The 21,714-nt window shown below is 46.3% G+C and overlaps 1 protein-coding gene across 1 annotated transcript; it reads left to right on the forward strand.

Moving 5' to 3' along the window:
* The first annotated feature begins 16,900 nt into the window (after positions 1–16,900).
* LOC124680968 (GTPase activating protein 1-like) lies at positions 16,901–19,126 on the forward strand. Its single transcript, XM_047215978.1, has 3 exons — positions 16,901–17,187; positions 17,477–17,572; positions 18,557–19,126. Exons 1-3 carry the CDS (start codon positions 17,074–17,076, stop codon positions 18,842–18,844), a joined length of 498 nt encoding a protein of 165 aa, XP_047071934.1. The 5' UTR covers positions 16,901–17,073; the 3' UTR covers positions 18,845–19,126.
* Positions 19,127–21,714: the final 2,588 nt, after the last annotated feature.

The following is a 21,714-nucleotide window of genomic DNA, read 5'->3' on the forward strand; positions in this document are numbered from 1 at the left end:
TACCGAACAAAAGGGCCTCATTACATAATCCAAACGCTTGGATGAAGTAGCCAAATTATCTATTTACAAAACAAACCTTTAATCTCTGAAATCACCCTTGCGGAGTTCCTCTTTCCTCAGGTACCTTTGAGTCCTCCTCAAGTCTGTCGACAATTATATTGGCAGGCAACAATACCTTCGGATACAGTGCCTCCAAGTCTCCAGTAGCGTTGGCAATCGACAGCAAACTTGCGGAGGGATAACGAGTGATACGTCTCCGACGTATCGATAATTTCTTATGTTCTATGCCATATTATTGATGATACCTACATGTTTTATGCACACTTTATGTCATATTCGTGCATTTTCTGGAACTAACCTATTAACAAGATGCCGAAGTGCCGGTTCTGTTGTTCTACGCTGTTTTTGGTTTCGAAATCCTAGTAAGGAAATATTCTCGGAATTGGACGAAATCAAAGCCCGGGGGCCTATTTTTCCACGAAGCTTCCGGAAGTCCGAAGACGAGACGAAGAGGGGCCACGGGGTGGCCAAACCCTAGGGCGGCGCGGCCCCACCCCCGGCCGCGCCGGCCTATGGTGTGGGCCCCCGTGCCGCCTCTTGACTTGCCCTTCCGCCTACTTAAAGCCTCCGTGACGAAACCCCCGGTACCGAGAGCCACGATACGGAAAACCTTGCGAGACGCCGTCGCCGCCGATCCCATCTCGGGGGATCCAGGAGATCGCCTCCGGCACCCTCGCCGGAGAGGGGAATCATCTCCCGGAGGACTCTACGCCGCCATGGTCGCCTCCGGAGTGATGAGTGAGTAGTCTACCCCTGGACTATGGGTCCATAGCGAGTAGCTAGATGGTTGTCTTCTCCTCATTGTGCTTCATTGTTGGATCTTGTGAGCTGCCTAACATGATCAAGATCATCTATCCGTAATTCTATATGTTGTGTTTGTCGGGATCCGATGGATAGAGAATACTATGTCATGTTAATTATCAAGTTATTATACATGTGTTGTTTATGATCTTGCATGCTCTCCGTTTCTAGTAGAGGCTCGGCCAAGTTTTTACTTTTAACTCCAAGAGGGAGTACTTATGCTCGATAGTGGGTTCATGCCTGCATTGACACCAGGACAGTGATGAGAAAGTTCTAAGGTTGTGTTGTCTTGTTGCCACTAGGGATAAAACATTGGCGCTATGTCCGAGGATGTAGTTGTTGATTACATTACGCACCATACTTAATGCAATTGTCTGTTGTTTAGCAACTTAATACTTGGAGGGGTTCGGATGATAACTCTGAAGGTGGACTTTTTAGGCATAGATGCGAGTTGGATGGCGGTCTATGTACTTTGTCGTAATGCCCAATTAAATCTCACTATACTTATCATGTCATGTATGTGCATTGTTATGCCCTCTCTATTTGTCAATTGCCCGACTGTAATTTGTTCACCCAACATGCTTTTATCTTATGGGAGAGACACCTCTAGTGAATTGTGGACCCCGGTCCATTCTTTAATACTGAAATACAAATCTGTTGCAATACTTGTTTTACTGTTTTCTCTGCAAACAATCATCTTCCACACAATACGGTTAATCCTTTGTTACGGCAAGCCGGTGAGATTGACAACCTCATCTGTTTCGTTGGGGCAAAGTACTTTGGTTGTGTTGTGCAGGTTCCACGTTGGCGCCGGAATCTCGGTGTTGCGCCGCACTACATCCCGCCGCCATCAACCTTCAACGTGCTTCTTGGCTCCTCCTGGTTCGATAAACCTTGGTTTCTTTACGAGGGAAAACTTGCCGCTGTGCGCATCATACCTTCCTCTTGGGGTTGCCCAACGAACGTGTGAAATACACGCCATCAAGCATATTTTCCGGCGCCGTTGCCGGGAACCGAAGAAAAGCTACACCACAAAGATCTCTAACTCCCACGTCAACTACACGCCAGCATATTTTACGGCGCCGTTGCCGGGGAGATCAAGACACGCTGCAAGGGGAGTCTCCACTTCTCAATCTCTTTACTTTGTTTTTGTCTTGCTTTATTTTATTTACTACTTTGTTTGCTGCATTATATCAAAACACAAAAAAATTAGTTGCTAGCTTTACTTTATTTACTGTCTTGTTTGCTATATTGAAAACACAAAAAAAATTAGTTTACTTGCATTTACTTTACTTGATTCATCATGTTTCCTTTTGATTTTACCGCAAAGAACATACCGGTAGGACAAGGGTCTATAATTGGGAGGAACAATATAGAAGAATTTTTCACCCATGTTAGTACCGTTGAAGATTTCGAAGATAGACACTTGGTAGACCTTGCTCCCACCTATGAAATTGCTGCTGCTCGCTTTAGTTTGCCTCGTTGGAAACTAAATTTGTTAATCTCAATCCTATAATCCAACACATGTTTCTTACACTTGGTGATATGGAAGAGGGGGAGAAGAAAGATTTTGTTTTAGAAACCCTTCTTAGAGAATTTGGTGGTCTAGCAAGAGAAGCTAGAAAGGTCTTTGCTAAATTTAATATGCTTGGTTCTCATACTAATTTTGTTAGTCTCCTTGAAAAGATGGACATGGATAGAATAAGATACACTAATAATATTAATGATGGCGGGGAGATCAAAGCACCAATACCATGTAAACTCCTAGCTATGAATGATGCACTAGAACATAACTATGCTTGGCTTGTTCCTGAAAATTTGTTTGATGAGAGTAGCAAGCCCAAGACTAATGAAAAGGGAGACGCTGAAACTTATGTATCCAATATACTTTGCATGGTTGAGAAAACTCCAAACCCCGCTGTAGGTGCACCACCCTTCGATAATACTTGAGATACACTTTCTGCGCCTAGGCTGAAAGGCGTTAAAGAAAAGCGCTTATGGGAGACAACCCATGTTTTTACTCCAGTATTTTTGTTTTATATTTGTGTCTTGGAAGTTGTTTACTACTGTAGCAACCTCTCCTTATCTTAGTTTTATGTTTTGTTGTGCCAAGTAAAGTCTTTGATAGTAAAGTAAGTACTAGATTTGGATTACTGCGCAGAAACAGATTTCTTTGCTGTCACGAATCTGGGTCTAATTCTCTGTAGGTAACTCAGAAAATTATGCCAATTTACGTGAGTGATCCTCAGATATGTACGCAACTTTCATTCAATTTGAGCATTTTCGTTTGAGCAAGTCTGGTGGCCTAATAAAATCCATCTTTACGGACTGTTCTGTTTTGACAGATTCTGTCTTTTATTTCGCATTGCCTCTTTTGCTATGTTGGATGAATTTCTTTGATCCATTAATGTCCAGTAGCTTTATGCAATGTCCAGAAGTGTTAAGAATGATTGTGTCACCTCTGAACATGTGAATTTTTATTATGCACTAACCCTCTAATGAGTTGTTTCGAGTTTGGTGTGGAGGAAGTTTTCAAGGATCAAGAGAGGAGTATGATGCAATATGATTAAGGAGAGTGAAAGCTCTAAGCTTGGGGATGCCCCGGTGGTTCACCCCTGCATATATTAAGAAGACTCAAGCGTCTAAGCTTGGGGATGCCCAAGGCATCCCCTTCTTCATCGACAACATTATCGAGGTTCCTCCCCTGAAACTATATTTTTATTCGGCCACATCTTATGTACTTTGCTTGGAGCGTCGGTTTGTTTTTGTTTTTTGTTTTGTTTGAATAAAATGGATCCTAGCATTCACTTTATGGGAGAGAGACACGCTCCGCTGTTGCATATGGACAAATATGTCCTTAGGTTCTACTCATAGTATTCATGGTGAAGTTTCTCCTTCGTTAAATTGTTATATGGTTGGAATTGGAAAATGCTACATGTAGTAACTCTAAAATGTCTTGGATAATTTGATACTTGGCAATTGTTGTGCTCATGTTTAAGCTCTTGCATCATATACTTTGCACCCATTAATGAAGAAATACTTAGAGCTTGCTAATTTGGTTTGCATATTTGGTTTCTCTAGAGTCTAGATAACATCTAGTATTGAGTTTTGAACAACAAGGAAGACGGTATGGAGTCTTATAATGTTTACCATATGTCTTTTATGTGAGTTTTGCTGTACCGTTCATCCTTGTGTTTGTTACAAATAGCCTTGCTAGCCTAAACCTTGTATCGAGAGGGAATACTTCTCATGCATCCAAAATACTTGAGCCAACCACTATGCCATTTGTGTCCACCATACCTACCTACTACATGATATTTATCCGCCATTCCAAAGTAAATTGCTTGAGTGCTACCTTTAAAATTCCATCATTCACCTTTGCAATATATAGCTCATGGGACAAATAGTTTAAAAAAAACTATTGTAGCATTGAATATGTACTTATGCACTTTATCTCTTATTAAGTTGCTTGTTGAGCGGTAACCATGTTTACGGGGACGCCATCAACTATTCTTTGTTGGATATCATGTGAGTTGCTATGCATGTCCGTCTTGTCACGAAGCAAGAGAGATCTACCACCTTCATGGTTGGAGCATGCATATTGTTAGAGAAGAACTTTGGGCCGCTAACTAAAGCCATGATTCATGGTGGAAGTTTCAGTCTTGGACATATATCCTCAATATCATATGAGAATAAAAATTGTTGCCACATGCTTATGCATTAAAGAGGAGTCCATTATCTGTTGTCCATGTTGTCCCGGTATGGATGTCTAAGTTGAGAATAATCAAAAGCGAGAAATCCAAAATGCGAGCTTTCTCCTTAGACCTTTGTACGAGCGGCATGGAGGTACCCCATTGTGACACTTGGTCAAAACATGTGCATTGCAAAGATCCGGTAGTCCAAGTTAATTAGGACAAGGTGCGGGCACTATTAGCATACTATGCATGAGACTTGCAACTTGTAAGATATAACTTTCATAACTCATATGCTTTATTACTACCGTTGACAAAATTGTTTCATGTTTTCAAAATAAAAGCTCTAGCACAAATATAGCAATCGATGCTTTCCTCTTTGAAGGACCATTCTCTTTACTTTTATGTTGAGTCAGTTCACCTATTTCTCTCCACCTCAAGAAGCAAACACTTGTGTGAACCGTGCATTGATTCTTACATATTTGCATATTGTACTTGTTATATTACTCTATGTTGACAATTATCCATGAGATATACATGTTACAAGTTGAAAGCAACCGCTGAAACTTAATCTTCCTTTGTGTTGCTTCAATACCTTTACTTTGATTTATTGCTTTATGAGTTAACTCTTATGCAAGACTTATTAATACTTGTCTTGAAGTACTATTCATGAAAAGTCTTTGCTTTATGATTCACTTGTTTACTCATGTCATCACCATTGTTTTGATCGCTGCATCCACTACATATGTTTACAAATAGTATGATCAAGGTTATGATGGCATATCACTTCAGAAATTATCTTTGTTATCGTTTTACCCGCTCGGGACGAGCAGAACTAAGCTTGGGGATGCTTGATACGTCTCCGACGTATCGATAATTTCTTATGTTCTATGCCATATTATTGATGATACCTACATGTTTTATGCACACTTTATGTCATATTCGTGCATTTTCTGGAACTAACCTATTAACAAGATGCCGAAGTGCCGATTGCTGTTTTCTGCTATTTTTGGTTTCGAAATCCTAGTAAGGAAATATTCTCGGAATTGGACGAAATCAAAGCCCGGGGGCCTATTTTTCCACGAAGCTTCCGAAGTCCGAAGACGAGACGAAGAGGGCCACGGGGTGGCCAAACCCTAGGGCGGCGCGGCCCCACCCCTGGCCGCGCCGGCCTATGGTGTGGGCCCCCGTGCCGCCTCTTGACTTGCCCTTCCGCCTACTTAAAGCCTCCGTGACGAAACCCCCGTCCCGAGAGCCACGATACGGAAAACCTTGCTGAGACGCCGTCGCCGCCGATCCCATCTCGGGGGATCCAGGAGATCGCCTCCGGCACCCTGCCGGAGAGGGGAATCATCTCCCGGAGGACTCTACGCCGCCATGGTCGCCTCCGGAGTGATGAGTGAGTAGTCTACCCCTGGACTATGGGTCCATAGCGGTAGCTAGATGGTTGTCTTCTCCTCATTGTGCTTCATTGTTGGATCTTGTGAGCTGCCTAACATGATCAAGATCATCTATCTCGTAATTCTATATGTTGTGTTTGTCGGGATCCGATGGATAGAGAATACTATGTCATGTTAATTATCAAGTTATTATACATGTGTTGTTTATGATCTTGCATGCTCTCCGTTTCTAGTAGAGGCTCTGGCCAAGTTTTTACTTTTAACTCCAAGAGGGAGTACTTATGCTCGATAGTGGGTTCATGCCTGCATTGACACCGAGACAGTGACGAGAAAGTTCTAAGGTTGTGTTGTGCTTGTTGCCACTAGGGATAAAACATTGGCGCTATGTCCGAGGATGTAGTTGTTGATTACATTACGCACCATACTTAATGCAATTATCTGTTGTTTAGCAACTTAATATCTGGAGGGGTTCGGATGATAACTCTGAAGGTGGACTTTTTAGGCATAGATGCAGTTGGATGGCGGTCTATGTACTTTGTCGTAATGCCCAATTAAATCTCACTATACTTATCATGTCATGTATGTGCATTGTTATGCCCTCTCTATTTGTCAATTGCCCGACTGTAATTTGTTCACCCAACATGCTTTTATCTTATGGGAGAGACACCTCTAGTGAACTGTGGACCCCGGTCCATTCTTTAATACTGAAATACAAATCTGCTGCAATACTTGTTTTATTGTTTTCTCTGCAAACAATCATCTTCCACACAATACGGTTAATCCTTTGTTACAGCAAGCCGGTGAGATTGACAACCTCACTGTTTCGTTGGGGCAAAGTACTTTGGTTGTGTTGTGCGGGTTCCACGTTGGCGCCGGAATCTCCGGTGTTGCGCCGCACTACATCCCGCCGCCATCAACCTTCAACGTGCTTCTTGGCTCCTCCTGGTTCGATAAACCTTGGTTTCTTTCTGAGGGAAAACTTGCCGCTGTGCGCATCATACCTTCCTCTTGGGGTTGCCCAACGAACGTGTGAAATACACGCCATCAACGAGCGAGTACAAGGGCAAGTGTAAACCTGGCCCCTGCAAAAACTTGCGCACGCACCAAGTCTCGGATCTTCTTGGCATTACCAAACTCAGACATCAAAGCAAGGAGCGTGGGGGGAACTGCGTTCAAAGGGAACATCGTTTTCCAAACCACACTCATAACCTTGTAGCACTTGTCAAAGAAGTGGTGGACCTGCTGAACCCGATCCTGAAATTGCGCGACAGTCGAAGCCTTCGAGTGCTCCCGCCAGAAAATCTCTTCGGCTGAGGATAGCTGGGTTAATGCATGCACACGCTCGTGAATCCGTTTGTTTTCTTCCGCACGGTTCAGAGCTATGACTGGCAAAGAAATAAATGAATGATCAGATAAGGCGTTGTCGACAAAAGGGCGCAGGGATCAAGAAACTCACAGTTCAAACTCTCGGAAGCTTTATGCAGCTCAGTAAGAGCGTACCGCTCCACGTCGGCTGCAATCTCGCTCTTCTTATTGACAATAGCAGCTAAGGCGTAAGTGCTGCGCAGATCCTTTTCTATCTGGGTGATCCGATCCTTCATCCGCTGGATCCGATCACCTTCGGGAAGAACACCCGAAGAGTCGTCGACAAATGATGGCACTGGGAAAACCTGCAGGAAACAGCGTTAAAAAAGGATGTCGGATACGTCCAAATTGAACACCCAACGTAACTCCCATCGGGAGAAGTGCAAGTAACTACTATTGGGAGAAGTGCAAGTAAAAAAATTATGATAAAGGTGTGCCAGCAACATTGCCAGCACGGAGTTCATTACAAACATAAAGTTTTGCAACAGAATAATGTTTCGCATCAGCCCGGGGATAAAATTGTTACAACAATCAAGGAGCTTGGGTCTGAGTCGATAGGCTGGGGCCAGCCGATGTCTTTCCTGACGAAAATAGTTCAAGGATCTGGCGAGCACAAGTACGGGCAGACACTGTAAAGGCGCTTAAGTCAACAAATCGCCCATCTTGCTCTTTCGGCAGCTCCTTAGTCATTTCTTCGATGTCAGCCTTAAAGCCGTAACCCATCATAAGTTGGAAGGCAAGGAGGGCACCATAGGTACGCGAAGTACGCTTGAATACCTCAATAACTTCCTTGGTGTCAACCGCGAAGGCATCAATCAGCTGCCCCAGAGTCTTCTCCTGCTTGATCTTGGGGAAAATCATCGAATGCATCCGCGCCAGGGCACCCTTTCCCTTGTTAAGAAGCTCCCGGGTAAGCTGGTGGGAGGCAAGAGCCATCAAAACACCATTTGTCGGAGAGTTGTTCGGAACTTTGTCCAAGGCAGTAGCAGGGATGCTGGCGGCTTCTGCAAGAAATCGAATTGGAGGAAATCATTGATGAAGAAACGGATCCATAAGAGTAATAATCAACAGAGATGTATGAAAGAGCTTACCAAGTAGAGCCAAAGCAGATTGACGAAGGAGTTCATCCTTTTCAGCTGCCCGAGCTTCCTCCTCCTTCAGCCTCTCCTTCAGCTTGCTCAGCTCCTCTTTTAGGGAGTCGACCTCCTGGCGAGCTATGGCAGCCTTTTTAATGGCGCCGTCCAACTTTGAAGAGGAAGACTTAACTTCCTCCTGCAGTCGAACTTTGTCCGCCTCCAGAGAGGTAAATTGAGAGGCAAAGGCCTCTAAAGAGGATATCACACCTCGCAGGTCCTTAAGAAAAAAAATGTTTTACAAAGATTCATTAGGCAAGGCACACTCCAAAAGATTCGTGTTGTATTCAAGAAGGGCTTACTGAAGGAGGAATCGTGGTGGTGACAGGAATGTCTTTCCCCTTGGAAAGGGAAGAAGTAGTCGATGCCTGGGCCGCGGGAGTTGCCTTAGGAGCCGAAGCTTCGGAAGCTGCAATGGCCGGCAGAACAACATCAGACCTGGCTTTCTTGGACGGAGGCTCGATGAAACCTTCGTCACTACAAAAAGGAAACGGTCGACAGAAGTTATGCAGAGAATGCGAGAAACAAGAAGATAAAATATAGTAAAAAAGAAGAAGGTATTTACATATCAAGAAGATCGTCTTCGTCAGCAAAGCCGCCGATCGATCTCTTCACGGGCGAAGCCCTGGCCTCCTCCACAGCTGCATTAACAAAGGCATCACGATCAGCGTCATCATCGCGCACTGATCCCTCTGTTTCGCAAGCGTCATCGGCTGAAGGGGAAAGATTGGTGTGAACAGTTTCTGAATCAATCGGATCATCATAATCGTTTTCTGGGCTTGTGTGCTCAATAGTTTCAACGGGTACTGAGGAGCCTCTCCCCTCAGAAATGTCGTTCGGCGAGTCGTGCAAGTTCCCGAAGGCTATGGCGGTCTGTCGAAGGAAAAAATAAATGAGAACGATGGTACTTATGTTGGCTCAGTGGGAGTAGCATAATAAGAAATTGAAAGGAGAAGTTACCTCTGGCGGTGGATGTTCGGCATCGAAAGGAGTGTAAGAAGATGTCAATGGGATCGAGTCCTCTTGACTAAAGGAAGTAAGGCGACGGACTTCATCGAGCAGTTCCTTTTCCGACAGTTCAGCAACATTAATTCTAGTCTCATCCTTCGGACCTGAATACAACCACATCGGGCGAACTCTGGCCATGACTGGTTGGACTCGACGTTTCAGGAACACTGCCGCCACCTCTGTGCCGACCATGGTTTGGCCGTCAGCTTCCTTGATCCGAAGAAATTTGGCAAATAATTCATCGGCTGTCACTCTTTCGTCGGGAGAGAGAATATTCTTCCAGGAGTTCTTAGGCTTGGCTTCAAGGACATCGACAAAGCAAGGAAGCTGGGATTCGGGTGACAAGGAGTCCTTGACGTAAAACCATTTCAATCTCCACCCTTGCACGGATTCTCTCATTGGGAAATTGAAGTACTTGACATCCGAACGAGCTACAAATCCCACTCCTCCGGTGACAAAGGATCCGTTACTGCTGCTGCATCTCTTTACATAGAAGATCTTTTTCCACAACCCAAAATGAGGCTCAATGCCCAGAAATGCCTCGCAAAGGGTGATAAACACAACAACGTGGAGGATTGAGTTGGGAGTGAGTTGCCATAATTGGATCTCGTAAGTTCGCAAGAGGTGGAGGAGGAATCCATGAGCGGGAAGCGAAAGACCCCGATATAAGAACGACAAGAACATCACGGTAAAGCCAGCAGGGGGATTAGGCCGAGAAATCGCACCTGGAAAGATCACATTCCCCTCATCGGAGGAGATCAATCCCAGGCTTCGGGATCTCTTCTCGTCACGCTTGGTGACGGTTGACGCTATCCAATCTCCGGGCCTGGCTACTGAGCCTGGTGGCGCCGGCGGCGCCGGAGCTGGGGGAGGAGCGTTTGGGGCACCCTCCTTCGGAAGAATCGAGGAAGATTTGGCGGCGGCGCCACCGCTCGTGGAACTGGCGGCGGCGCTAGGGTTCTTCTTCTTCACCATCGCGGGATCTGGGAAAAACTGGAAAGCAGTGGTGGCGGCGCAGCAGTTGCGAAAAGGAGAAGAGGAAGAACAACGAAGGGATATTGTGACGAATGAAGGAGAAGAGGAAGAACGACGAAGGGATATTGTGACGAATGAAGGAGAAGAGGAAGAACGACGAAGGGATATTGTGACGAATGAAGGAGAAGATTAGGGATTTTTATCCTTTGGAAGATTTAACGAAGGCCCCGTACTGTTAGAGGACCTTTTGTTCAGTTAATGGTTGCAGAAATCGAGGAGGTGCCTCGGTAACTGTGTAAGAGGAGCAGGAATTGCTCGGAAAAAGGGCCGGTGGGTCGCGTCTTATCAGTCAAAATCAAGGTGTCAGAAAAACGTCATCAATGACGTCATGTGGAATGATTGCATACGAAGGAATAAAAAGCTATCGGATGGTCAGTTTGAGTCTATGCACAGATTGCAAAGCATCTGCACTTAGACTCGGGGGCTACTCCCATCGGGAGCGCTGGACGCGCACCTGACAGAATGAGGACTCGAAGGAAAATTTTGACTCGAGTCTGCACCCGGACGCAAGTGCCCGTGCCCAGACTCGGGGGCTACTCCCATCGGGAGCGCTGGACGCGCACCCGACAGAACTTTTTTCGCACTCCAGGATCATGCCCGGGGACTTGATTCTGTGTAGGGTAACGTTGTTTTGCCATCGGCAGTTAACCAACAAATGTTGGGCACGTTATTCATTTTCCCTTGCATAAGGAAAATATATCGGATGACCTACAAAGACTTGCAGGAAAAACTTCGGCAGAGGAAATGTTCGAGTGGTACAACTTGAGTCTACGCATGGATTGCAAGTATCCGTACCTAGACTCGGGGGCTACTCCCATCGGGAGCGCTGACGCGCACCCGATAGAAGAAAATAGTGCAGACAGAAGGAAAGCAAGAATGATCAAGGAGAAGGACGTCGCAAGAAGACATGCTTCAGTCTCTACCCGAACTATGTTCGGCTAGACACTCGGGGGCTACTGACGAGGGCATTACCCTTCGGGTAACCGATGTTGCTCTACCCTATACGGTCCAGCTGGAGGCCCATGAAGGTACTCGATGGCAAGATGGGCCACTAGGACGGTGCGGCGGAAGGTTACTTGAAGTACAAGACACGGAAGGAGCCGAACAAGGAAAGTTTAGAGATAGATCTACTGTAAACCTAGTCGTTCTTGATTAGACATCTCGAGACCTGGTCTCCTATATAAAGGCCAGGAGAGGGGCTATCGACGGACACAATCAATCTTAGCGAACTTAGCCAACAGAAGCTTAGATCTAGGTTACCCTAGTACTTCGCCATCTCGACGAGATCTCAGCCGAACTATTCGGCACCCCATTGTAGCCCATTATTATCATAATCAAGAACAGACAGGCAGGACGTAAGGGTTTTACCTCATCGAGGGCCCCGAACCTGGGTAAATTGCTCTCCCCGCTTGTCTGTGAACCGATGTCTCGTGTCAGCTTGCAGGATTCCATTAACCCTAAGCCCCTATCGGAGGGCATTGCCGAGGAGCACCCTCGATATCAGGCGAATCGTTCAGGTCGGGAAGCGGAAGGCGCCGCTGCCCTGAGCCATTGAATCCAGCAGAATGGGGCGTTGTTGTCGACGGTCATGTCGCTGTCCCCGAACTCGGGGGAGTAGCGGGCGCGGCCGTCCATCTGCGACTGCCGCATCTGCGAGATCGCCGGCGCATCCGCGGTGTACCCCGCGTAGTAATCCGACGACGACGGGGAGCTCGAGATGCTGTTCAGGCCGTCGCCCAAGCTGCATCGAGGGCGGCGATGCGGCGCCTCCTGCGGTCGGCCGTGACGAAGGCGCGGCGTTCCATCTCCGTCTCCCAGTCCTCCTGCGACATGGTCGCCGGCTTCTCCTTCGGCGCGACGGTGCGCGTCTTCGGCGGCGCCTTCGTCGGCGGCTTCGCTCCCTTCACAGGAGCCTTATTGTTAGGTGGCATGGCGCGGCGGCGAGGGTTTTTCGGGTTGGTGGCTGGATGGGAGATGGAGCGGCTGGCGGGAGAAATGAGCGGCGGAGGGGACGAAGTTTTGGGGAAGAAGATGTATATTTTGTTGTTGTGTGGCTGACAGATGGCTCTCACGCCCAAATTTTCAGCCTCGCGAGGCGCCGGCGCGCCCGATTCGCGTCCTTGACGAGGGGCCGGCACGGGATTGCCGGTACTTTTATTAGGCTCCAAAAATCGCCAGCGCCCCTCCAAAAAACTATCGGGATCATTTTCGGGACGCCCGGTGGAGATGCTCTAGCACTTCCAACCACTCACTCGTGGAGACAAGATCCGATTGAAAGGTTGGAAACAGTCAACAACTCCTCTACGCTGCGACTCTTTCGAGCCGGCCGAGTTGCCGGCCGGCTGCCTGCGTAGTCTGTGGGCCAACTCGGCCGGCTGCCTGCGTAGTCTGTGGGCCCGTAGACGCTCAAATCCCTCGTCTTGGTCCATTACAGATGTCTACTACTCCTACCGCACTCACTAGAGTGTGAACCTCCAGCTAACCACAGACAAGCTCGCGTCACCCACTGCCTCATCGGCTGCTGCATCATCTGTGACCGCGACCGGATCAACCTTGCCAAAAGCCGATACATTCGTCTGGATCTCATGTTACTGTTACCCTGCTAGTGCTAGACAGGGCAAAGCTGCTGCCTCACCGTAAGTGTAGCAATCAAACGCAGAATTACCATTTAATTTTTTTTTTGAGAGCAACCACATATTTCATTAATCGAAAATCAAGTTACATGAAGCAACACATGTGGAAACTAAAAGATAACCCGGAATAAAATGATTATCCTGAATTTGCAGATAAAATCCTAAAAGATCGAGAAATACAAAACGATCCCTAGGGTTTCCTGCAACCACCGTAGCCAGCGGCCGCCGTCCAATTCCAACGCCGCCAAGACGAACGCAAGAAGAGACGCCGAGCCTCCACCATTGAAAGATCCAAAAGAGCACCATCGCCAACGAGGCTTTGTGAGTCGATGAACAGGGCCTCGTCGTAAGCGGCCGAGGCACATGTCGGCCGTGGCACGTCGGCCGGGGGACGCCCCGTCTTTGTCTTGGACCAAGATACGCCGCCTCCCATCGACGAAGTCGGAGAAGAACGGCATATCCACCACCTCCGGACCAACATATTCGCTCCGGAAGAACCACCTCGCCCCGGCCCCCGGCGCCGTCGTGGACAACGACAAACGCCGGTGACACGTCGAGAACGGATCTCGCCGGATCCGAAGAACGGCGAGAAGACCAAGCTGCCGACCCGAAAGATCGACAAGCACACGTTGCCAACAACTCCGAGACGCCGCCGTGAAGGTCGCCGCCGGTGTGGGAGTGGAGTTGAGGCGGATTTATTTGTCCGGGCGCCGCTCCCACCACCCCAACGACGCACCACGCGGACAAGCCCAAACTACAAAACGGAGGAGGAACGAGGTCCCTCCCCTCCTGCCGCCGGAGCGGCAAGCGGAGGGAGAGGGGCCCAGAGCTCACGCCGGTGGAGATGGGATCTGGCCGCCGCCGCCTGGGAGAGAGGAGCAGGGACAAAACGTTTCGCTTATTAATTACCATTTAATTCTGCCTTGGAGGGGAACCGATTTGGTGTTTCTTGCTAGTGTTTGAATCCGGCCGTTGATGGGGCCGGGTCGATTAGATGAGGCGGCATTGATTTGTAGCCAACGCAGGTCAGGCCAAGTTATTTTTCCTTTCCTTTCTTGTCTACAAATTTACCCTTTCCTTGCTTAAAGCTTAAGCAATTCTAATGCTGGTACTGCATGATATGCAAAGACACCAAGTCACCGGCTGCTTCAACCGCCGTCCGCTGCTGCCTGGTCAAGACTCAAGAGTCAAGAGTCGAGCACAAACACACACAAAAACGCGTCGAACGAGCAGTTGTAGCAAGTTAAGACTTGCCATATCGGATCGATTTGCCTAACAAGCCCATAAAATTCAGAAATGCTGATTAGAGGATGCCCTCTCCTTATTACCAAGTCCTCCTTTTCTTTTATTTTGGTTGAAATATGGAATCTAACAATGAACAAATAACTTTATTACATCACACTAATAAACATGTGTAGAAAATAACTTATTAAGTTGAGAGTTGAACATGAGTAACCCAAATAGTATGGTCAATAAGATATACTAATAGGATAGTCTCAACCTAGTACAAATGAATCAAGAATACAATGTCCATCTTCTGCCCGGGAGGGCCGAGGTGAGGCTCTTGCTCGAGTTCGGTGGCGAGTTCTTCGATGCCGACAAAGTGTCCGGCTTGACCGGCGGCATGGCGGCGTCGACAACGGCGCGGCTCTGTCCCCGGGCGTCGTGGCGGGGGTGCTTCTTGGCGGCGGTTCGTGGTCTCGGCCAAGGCCGTTTTGCGAGGAGTGAGGTTGCGGCGACGCCGCTCGTGGTGTGCGGTTAGCTCGTGGCAGGTCGATGGTGGCAAGGGTTGGTCCGGCCCGGTCGCTGCAGGTAGATGGCGACGGCGACCTAGGCGTAGCAGTGTGGTGGCACGGCTAATGGGGCGTGATCGAGGCACGGCGGGCGGCCGGGCCTGATTTAGGCCACATTGACCATGTTACTGCGTCCGGACGGCGGGCACCTTGGGTGTCGGAGGGTGGATCCCCTCCCTTGGGCTGCCGTGTGCTTGATGGCTCGCTGTCAATGGTGCCTCCCTACCTTGCCCAATTCGAGTTGCGGCGTGTCTGGTTAATCCATGGGCTCGAGTTCGTGGGGATGCCGGGGCGGCGGCCTCGGAAGGTGGACTGCGCGGTTGGCTCTTCGGCGGGCAACGCGGCGGTGGTGGTGGTCTCTCTCTTCGGTCATGAGGATGGCGTGGAGCGGACGGTGGGGGATTCCGGTGTTGGCGGCGTTTCGGCCTCGGCAACCCCCGGATCGTGTTTGGGATGCCCAACTTGGGGACAGCGGGCGGCTGAGTTGTCGGGCGTGGTGTGTGGATGCTTCGGGCGAAAGCTCGGCGCCTCGGCGCCAACGACGGCGGTGCTCGCGGGTATCGCAACCCTCTTGGGGGCATCGTTGTGGGTATCCGCCCCACGGTACGGCTCCGGGTGAAAGCCCTTGACCTCATGGTCTCGACGGCGGCGGCGCAATGCGTCGTTTTCCCTCTTGGGGGCGTCGTTGTGGAGCCCCGTTTCGACTCGGTCCCGCGTCAATGTCCTCGTGGCAACTTTGGGGTCTCTGTGTTCTTTTTTGTTTTTCTTTGATCTGTTTTGTAAGAGGCTCTCCTCTCCACCTTATATCGGTTCGGCCGTTGCGGCTTTATTTATAAAGCGGGGCGAAAGCCTAGTTCGAAGAAGAAGTAAGTTAGCCCTAGCGTATGGCACTCACCTAGCACAACAATGCAGAATGGCAATACGTTCATTCTTGGCTCTAGGAAATTACGTGTGTTGCGATCTTTGTGTTGGGTTCTATGAGGTTGAACTCATCCATGGTGGCGATCAGGGATACCATCGTGGAGCTAGTGCTAAGTAGCGCACACAGGAATCCCTAGCGCTAATAGAAAGGGTTATATTTGGTTTGAAACAAGAGTCAAATTTGTGAATTTTCACCCCATTTCTTTCTTTTATGCACGCCTCATCTTTTCCTCTCCGCACAGGCAACACACTGGTACCAGAGAAGGCAACAATAGAGGTAAAGCAGGTTGAAGATCTCAAATGTGAGGTTACAGTGTCAGCGGAGTCAAAGGCGATTGTGGGAGGTGACAACAATTGCCACCACTATTACAATTTAAATTTATTCATGTAGTATTCTCTTTCCGGAAAAATTGTTAGCACTGTCCGGGAACACTCATAATTATGAAAAGTTTCACTCAATCAACGATTATTGTCTCTCAGTTCTCTTTATTTTTTAAAAAACTAGAAAGGCCTTGACTAAGAAAATCCACTAGGAAATTCAACCGGGATAATATGAAATCAACATAAAAAAATTAAAGCTGTTATAAAAAAATCAAAATCGGAGCAAATTATTTTGAAAGTGAAAAAAAAATACTTTTATGGCTCCCTCACTTGTCGTGGATTTAGCCCCGAGAAGTATTCCGTGCCGGGGTAGAATATTTATGTTTTCCCTAACTTTTTTGCTCTGTGATTTCCATTTTCCCACATGTTTCGTTATTTCAGTCATATAATTGAGCAACAGTATAACCTTTTCTTGTACCCCCTCTCATTCTTATGATTAATTTAAATCAATTAATAGGGATTGGATGGAGTAGATAAGAGAGAAGACGTGTTCGCAAGTTCGCTAGAGACAGTAATCGGCCCATCACTAAACCGTCCTTAAGATAAACGTCAATTTTGTCCCCGAATAATAAAGAAGGAAAAAAGATTAGCGTCAATCCGTCAGCAAAGCTACAGCTCAAAAACGCGCTCCAGGTGTTGCCATTGTCTCTTAGCAGGCAGCGCTCACTCCGGGGAGTATTAATAGGACAGGTAGGGAGGAAGGGAAAGCAGCAGCCGTCCACTTCGGCCATTCGCCATTGTTTCTTATCTGAGCATCCGCCGCGGACGAGGACGAGGCAGACAAAATCACAGAGGAAGAGACGAAGAGGAGGAGAGGGACACCGGCACCAGCGCAGCGCAGCACCACCACCATGTTGGGACATCTTGTTGGGCTGTTGAGGGTGCGGGTGCTGAGGGGGGTGAACCTCGCCATCCGCGACCTCCGCTCCAGCGACCCCTACATCGTCATCCGCATGGGCAAGCAGGTTTGTAATCTCGCACTTGTTGCTTTTTAGTCGTCCTCTTCGCGGTGCTGATGCCGCTGCACCGCCGATCCCGCTTGCAGAGACCGGCTAATCTGTTGATTTTGCGAATTTTACTTTCTTTCCTGGAAAGAGGGGGACGAAAAGAGCATTCTTTTAGAAAGAATTAACCGCCTCCCCGGGATTTTTAGTTCAGCGTTTCCTTGCCGTTTTGAGTGCTCTCAAGATTATATTCTTGATTCTGAATTTTTTTTTATTACGATCTCCTACTCACGTTTGAAACATTTCACAGAAGCTTAAGACGCGAGTGGTAAGAAAGAGTGTCAATCCGGAGTGGAACGATGAACTGACTCTCTCCATCGAAGATCCCACGCTTCTTGTTAAACTGGTATGTGTTAGTACTTTTATCTTTCTTACTTATGCTTTGTTTTCCATTTTCCTTCTTTTTTCTCATGCCTAAAACAATTACTTTTCCCCCAAAAAAGAACACGATTGATTTGGGTATTTATTTTCTTGAAATTATACTATCTAGAATTGCAAGAATATTTCAGTCTATGACCAAACGTTTCACTTATAATAGGTGGACACTTAACATTAAGGTTCGTTTAATTCCTCCGAAAAAAAAGAGAACACGATAGATTGAAAAGGTTGAGTAAATAAAGACAAGTATTTACCCTCTAGTATAGGAGCAGAATTGACCCAGAGTCTCACTGAGACATTGTCTCTTCGAAGTTTCTAATTCATCCGAACTACTGAAATATTGACATCTGAATGGCAGCACTGTCCCTTTAAAGTTTCTAATTAAGTGAAACATTGTCCTTTTTGAAGCTAACATCACCATACCATATTTGTATAGTTCCTCACTTCCTTAATGGGTAGCATATGTGCACAGTTCCTCACTTCCTCAATCGGTAGCATATGGCCCTCGCTTCCTCCACTAGGTATTCCTTTTTCAAACCCAATGCTGAAGAGTTATCAGAGACAGATAAATGGTCAAATACTCTGCTGCGGATGAAGTTGATGCCCCAAGTCGTTTTCACAAATAATCTTTATTTAACCTACTATCAGCAGACCGGATGGATTCATCAAGAAATGTGCATTCTTTAGGAGAATTTACCAGTATACACAAGCAATTTTTTTTTGTGAGGGTGCATGTGTACATATTCATCAACCTCTTACTTTTACAAAACAAAATTGAAGGGCAATCTCCCCGCCTCTAAACCCTCGGATGTAGACGGTGGCTATAGTTTATTAAAATTACCTAGACTATACCATACAATTTCATCAACCAATTTGCTCTAAGAAAATAAATTTGGAAAATATGCATTCTCTGTTTTGAAGCACTGTTAACTGATTACCCTTGCTCCTTCAGGACGTGTTTGACAAGGACACCTTCTTCGACGATCCAATGGGCAATGCAGAGCTGGACATCAGGCCGCTGGTTGAGGTTGTGGGGATGAGGCTCCAGGGCGTCGAGGACAACACCGTGGTGAAGAAACTGGTGCCGAACAGGCAGAACTGCCTGGCAGAGGAGAGCGCCATATACATGTCCGAGGGGGCGGTGAAGCAGGACGTGGTTTTGAGACTGAGGAACGTGGAGTGTGGGGAGATCGAACTCCAGCTCCAGTGGATCGACATCCCCGGTGCTAAGGGCGTATAAGGCTTCGAAACTCTAGACCCACTGTTGTTGGCAGAGTTCTGGAGTCAAGCTAGCTAAATCATTTTAGAATGTCGGAGAGTAACTTAGGAATTTAGATGCGCTATATGACCGTGAAGTAAAATTTTCTATGACGAACTTAAAAAGGAAACTCATGGCAGGGGCACACAAAGTCTCAGAACTCCCGACTTGATCTTGATGTGTTCTGCTTCTCTGCAACCGAGAGAGCAAATGCTACAGTGTGCTGATCACTTTTCCTTTGCAAACTATGATTGTTGATGTCAAGTCACTCGGTGGCAGGTGATTGCAGTTGTAGATAAAAGCATAGGTCTGGTTTTGCTAGATATCTTGGCTTGCAACCACATGAAACTTCCATGTATTTTTTTCCCGAAAATTTGGCAAGACCCCGGTCTCTGCATTGCGATTGATGCACACATCAATATTTCATCATCCTCTTCTTTTTAATCCAAGAAACCGGCATAGAGCATCTTTTTTATAAGAGGGAAAGGAGAAATATGTACCAGCAAGTAAAAGACAAGAAACATATGTACAAGAGGGGGTGACACGTTTTTAAGCCTGTGGCGGAACCAATGAAGGTAAAAATTAAAGCCGAAGTACTAGCCAAGGCCCGCAGTCTAGTTGTCCAATCCCAAAAAGCGAGTGTCCGTTGCTTGGTGTCCTTTAAAGCCAACACGGATACATCGATGTTGGTGATGCATTTTTCGCTAAAACTAGATTTTGATGTGCGCCTTGGCGCACGACCCCGTAATGTACATTTTATATAACTACGATAAATAACAACTGTCAACTTGATAAGACAATTCTTAGTTTCACAAAACCTTGTTAGCAGGTTGAAATTAGGATAAGGCGTACTCCGCTGTCCTCCTCCATCCAATCTACCACCAAAATTGAGGGGGTGAGTTAGTCCAAGAAAGAACCCAAAGTTTGAATAGAGGGAAGGGAGCAGTGAAGCAAAACCCTTACACAAAACTACAGAATATGTGAGCAATCACATGGAGAGATACATGGGTAAAACAATTAGTTAATTCGGGAGTTGTAGCAGTAAACAAACATATAAATATACAATTAGATCCAAAAGGCTAAGGAGCTGAGAGGCAGTGCGCAACCATAATATAGTAAAAATCATAAGATCTATGCCTTATATGCTTTCGCGTAAATCAAAAACAAAGAGAAAAAATATAGATTTAGGGTGCGCCTTGGCGCACGAAGCGCGTGCCTATGTCTTTTATAAAATGATTATGAAAATTAACTGCTAATATGATAATATATTTCTTAGGTTTTACAATAAGTTGTGACTATAACTAAATTAGAATCACAAGCACATGAAACCACAAACGGAATAATGGACGCTTATATAGGCGAGGCTTATATAGGCGAGGGCGAGGCAGGTATGACGCCGTATTCTAGCAAGATACTTTGTCCAATTGATAACATAACTATTCTTCTGATCGGTTCGTGTGATATTGTCAATCAGAGCAAGTTATGATGTCTTCTATGAAATAAGTTTTTTCAGAGAACCTACGACACACATATGAAGCTGATGTTGGGGCATGTATTCAAGTTTTGAACATTTGTTGCTGAAGTTGGCCTGGAAATAATTATAATCGGCACCGATGCGCATAATTGTATACCAAATAGTTCCAGCAAACACATATGAGAAATACGTGTACAAGCGGCCCTGTCAATTGCATAAGCATTCAGATCACTGGTTCATCATTTATTTGTGCTGCTACCTGCTTCGTAGTGTAAAAGTTGCCAGCGGTATATAAGAAGTGTAGCCCAAACCGCCGTACAATCAGACACGGAACACCTCTGATTACAACACAGCATCAGCTGCAGCAACAACGTTGACTAAAAAAAAGTTAAAGTAATCATTTCCTTGAAACTTACATTCACCAATAATTCTCCATTCAGTTATTCACCAACACATGCTAGGCACGTTCGTCGTCACGTAGGTGGCTCCATGATAGGCTGCCACCGCCTGGACAATACAGCCTACACAGATCTTCATCGCAGGCCGATAATGGCAAGGGGCCCCTTAATGAATCTCCGTCCTAGGGGTTGTTCCTGCTAGGGCGCGGTGGCCACCTCTGGAGTGTCTCCATCGCATTGCCCTGACAACATATCTACAAATAAAGGAAAAAAACATAATCAGTCTTGTTATCTGAGCTAAAACAAATGCCAAGACATATATAACTTTCGTCCGCTGTTCTACATCAATAAGCAGATTTTGAATAATGTCATTTGTGTGAAATGAGATTGAGAGCACCACTCCATATTTCACTCATAGGCTTGTAGCCACTGACCTTGCAATTTCCTTCCACCATGTAAATTGATCTCTTATGTACGCTTTGTTCCTCGAGCATCGAATGGGTTGTAATCTAAAAGTATAACTCGTAAAGTCATTCCTTAATATTAGCTTAAATTGGAAAAACATATATTATGGTCTTGTTACTGAAGTCTGACTACTAATGTGAAAATGGATGAATTCTCTATCTCAGACATATCAGCATCTTGGCTACGAAAAGCTTTTCTTAAAAGAAATACAATAGTAAGAGACCAGGGTCAATAATATTCACATAAGCAACATGAGTAAACGATATTAGAAAGAAGACAAAATCCATGAGAGAAAAACCAGTATCGAAAAGACAAAATCTAAATGAAAAGATGCATCCTGTATGGTGTTGTTTTAAGGATAGTTGTCTACCAGCAGTACAGTTGCAAAAAGAATATTGCAGTAATACTAAGTAGCAAATATCAGATCTAAGAAAAACTAAATCCAGTGCAGCGTGAATATAGGCATGGGGTTAACAGAAATATTGAGAATATTATTGATCTAGGCATGTTTATAA

Source organism: Lolium rigidum, unplaced genomic scaffold, assembly GCF_022539505.1.
Source record: "Lolium rigidum isolate FL_2022 unplaced genomic scaffold, APGP_CSIRO_Lrig_0.1 contig_31851_1, whole genome shotgun sequence".
NCBI lineage: Eukaryota > Viridiplantae > Streptophyta > Magnoliopsida > Poales > Poaceae > Lolium > Lolium rigidum.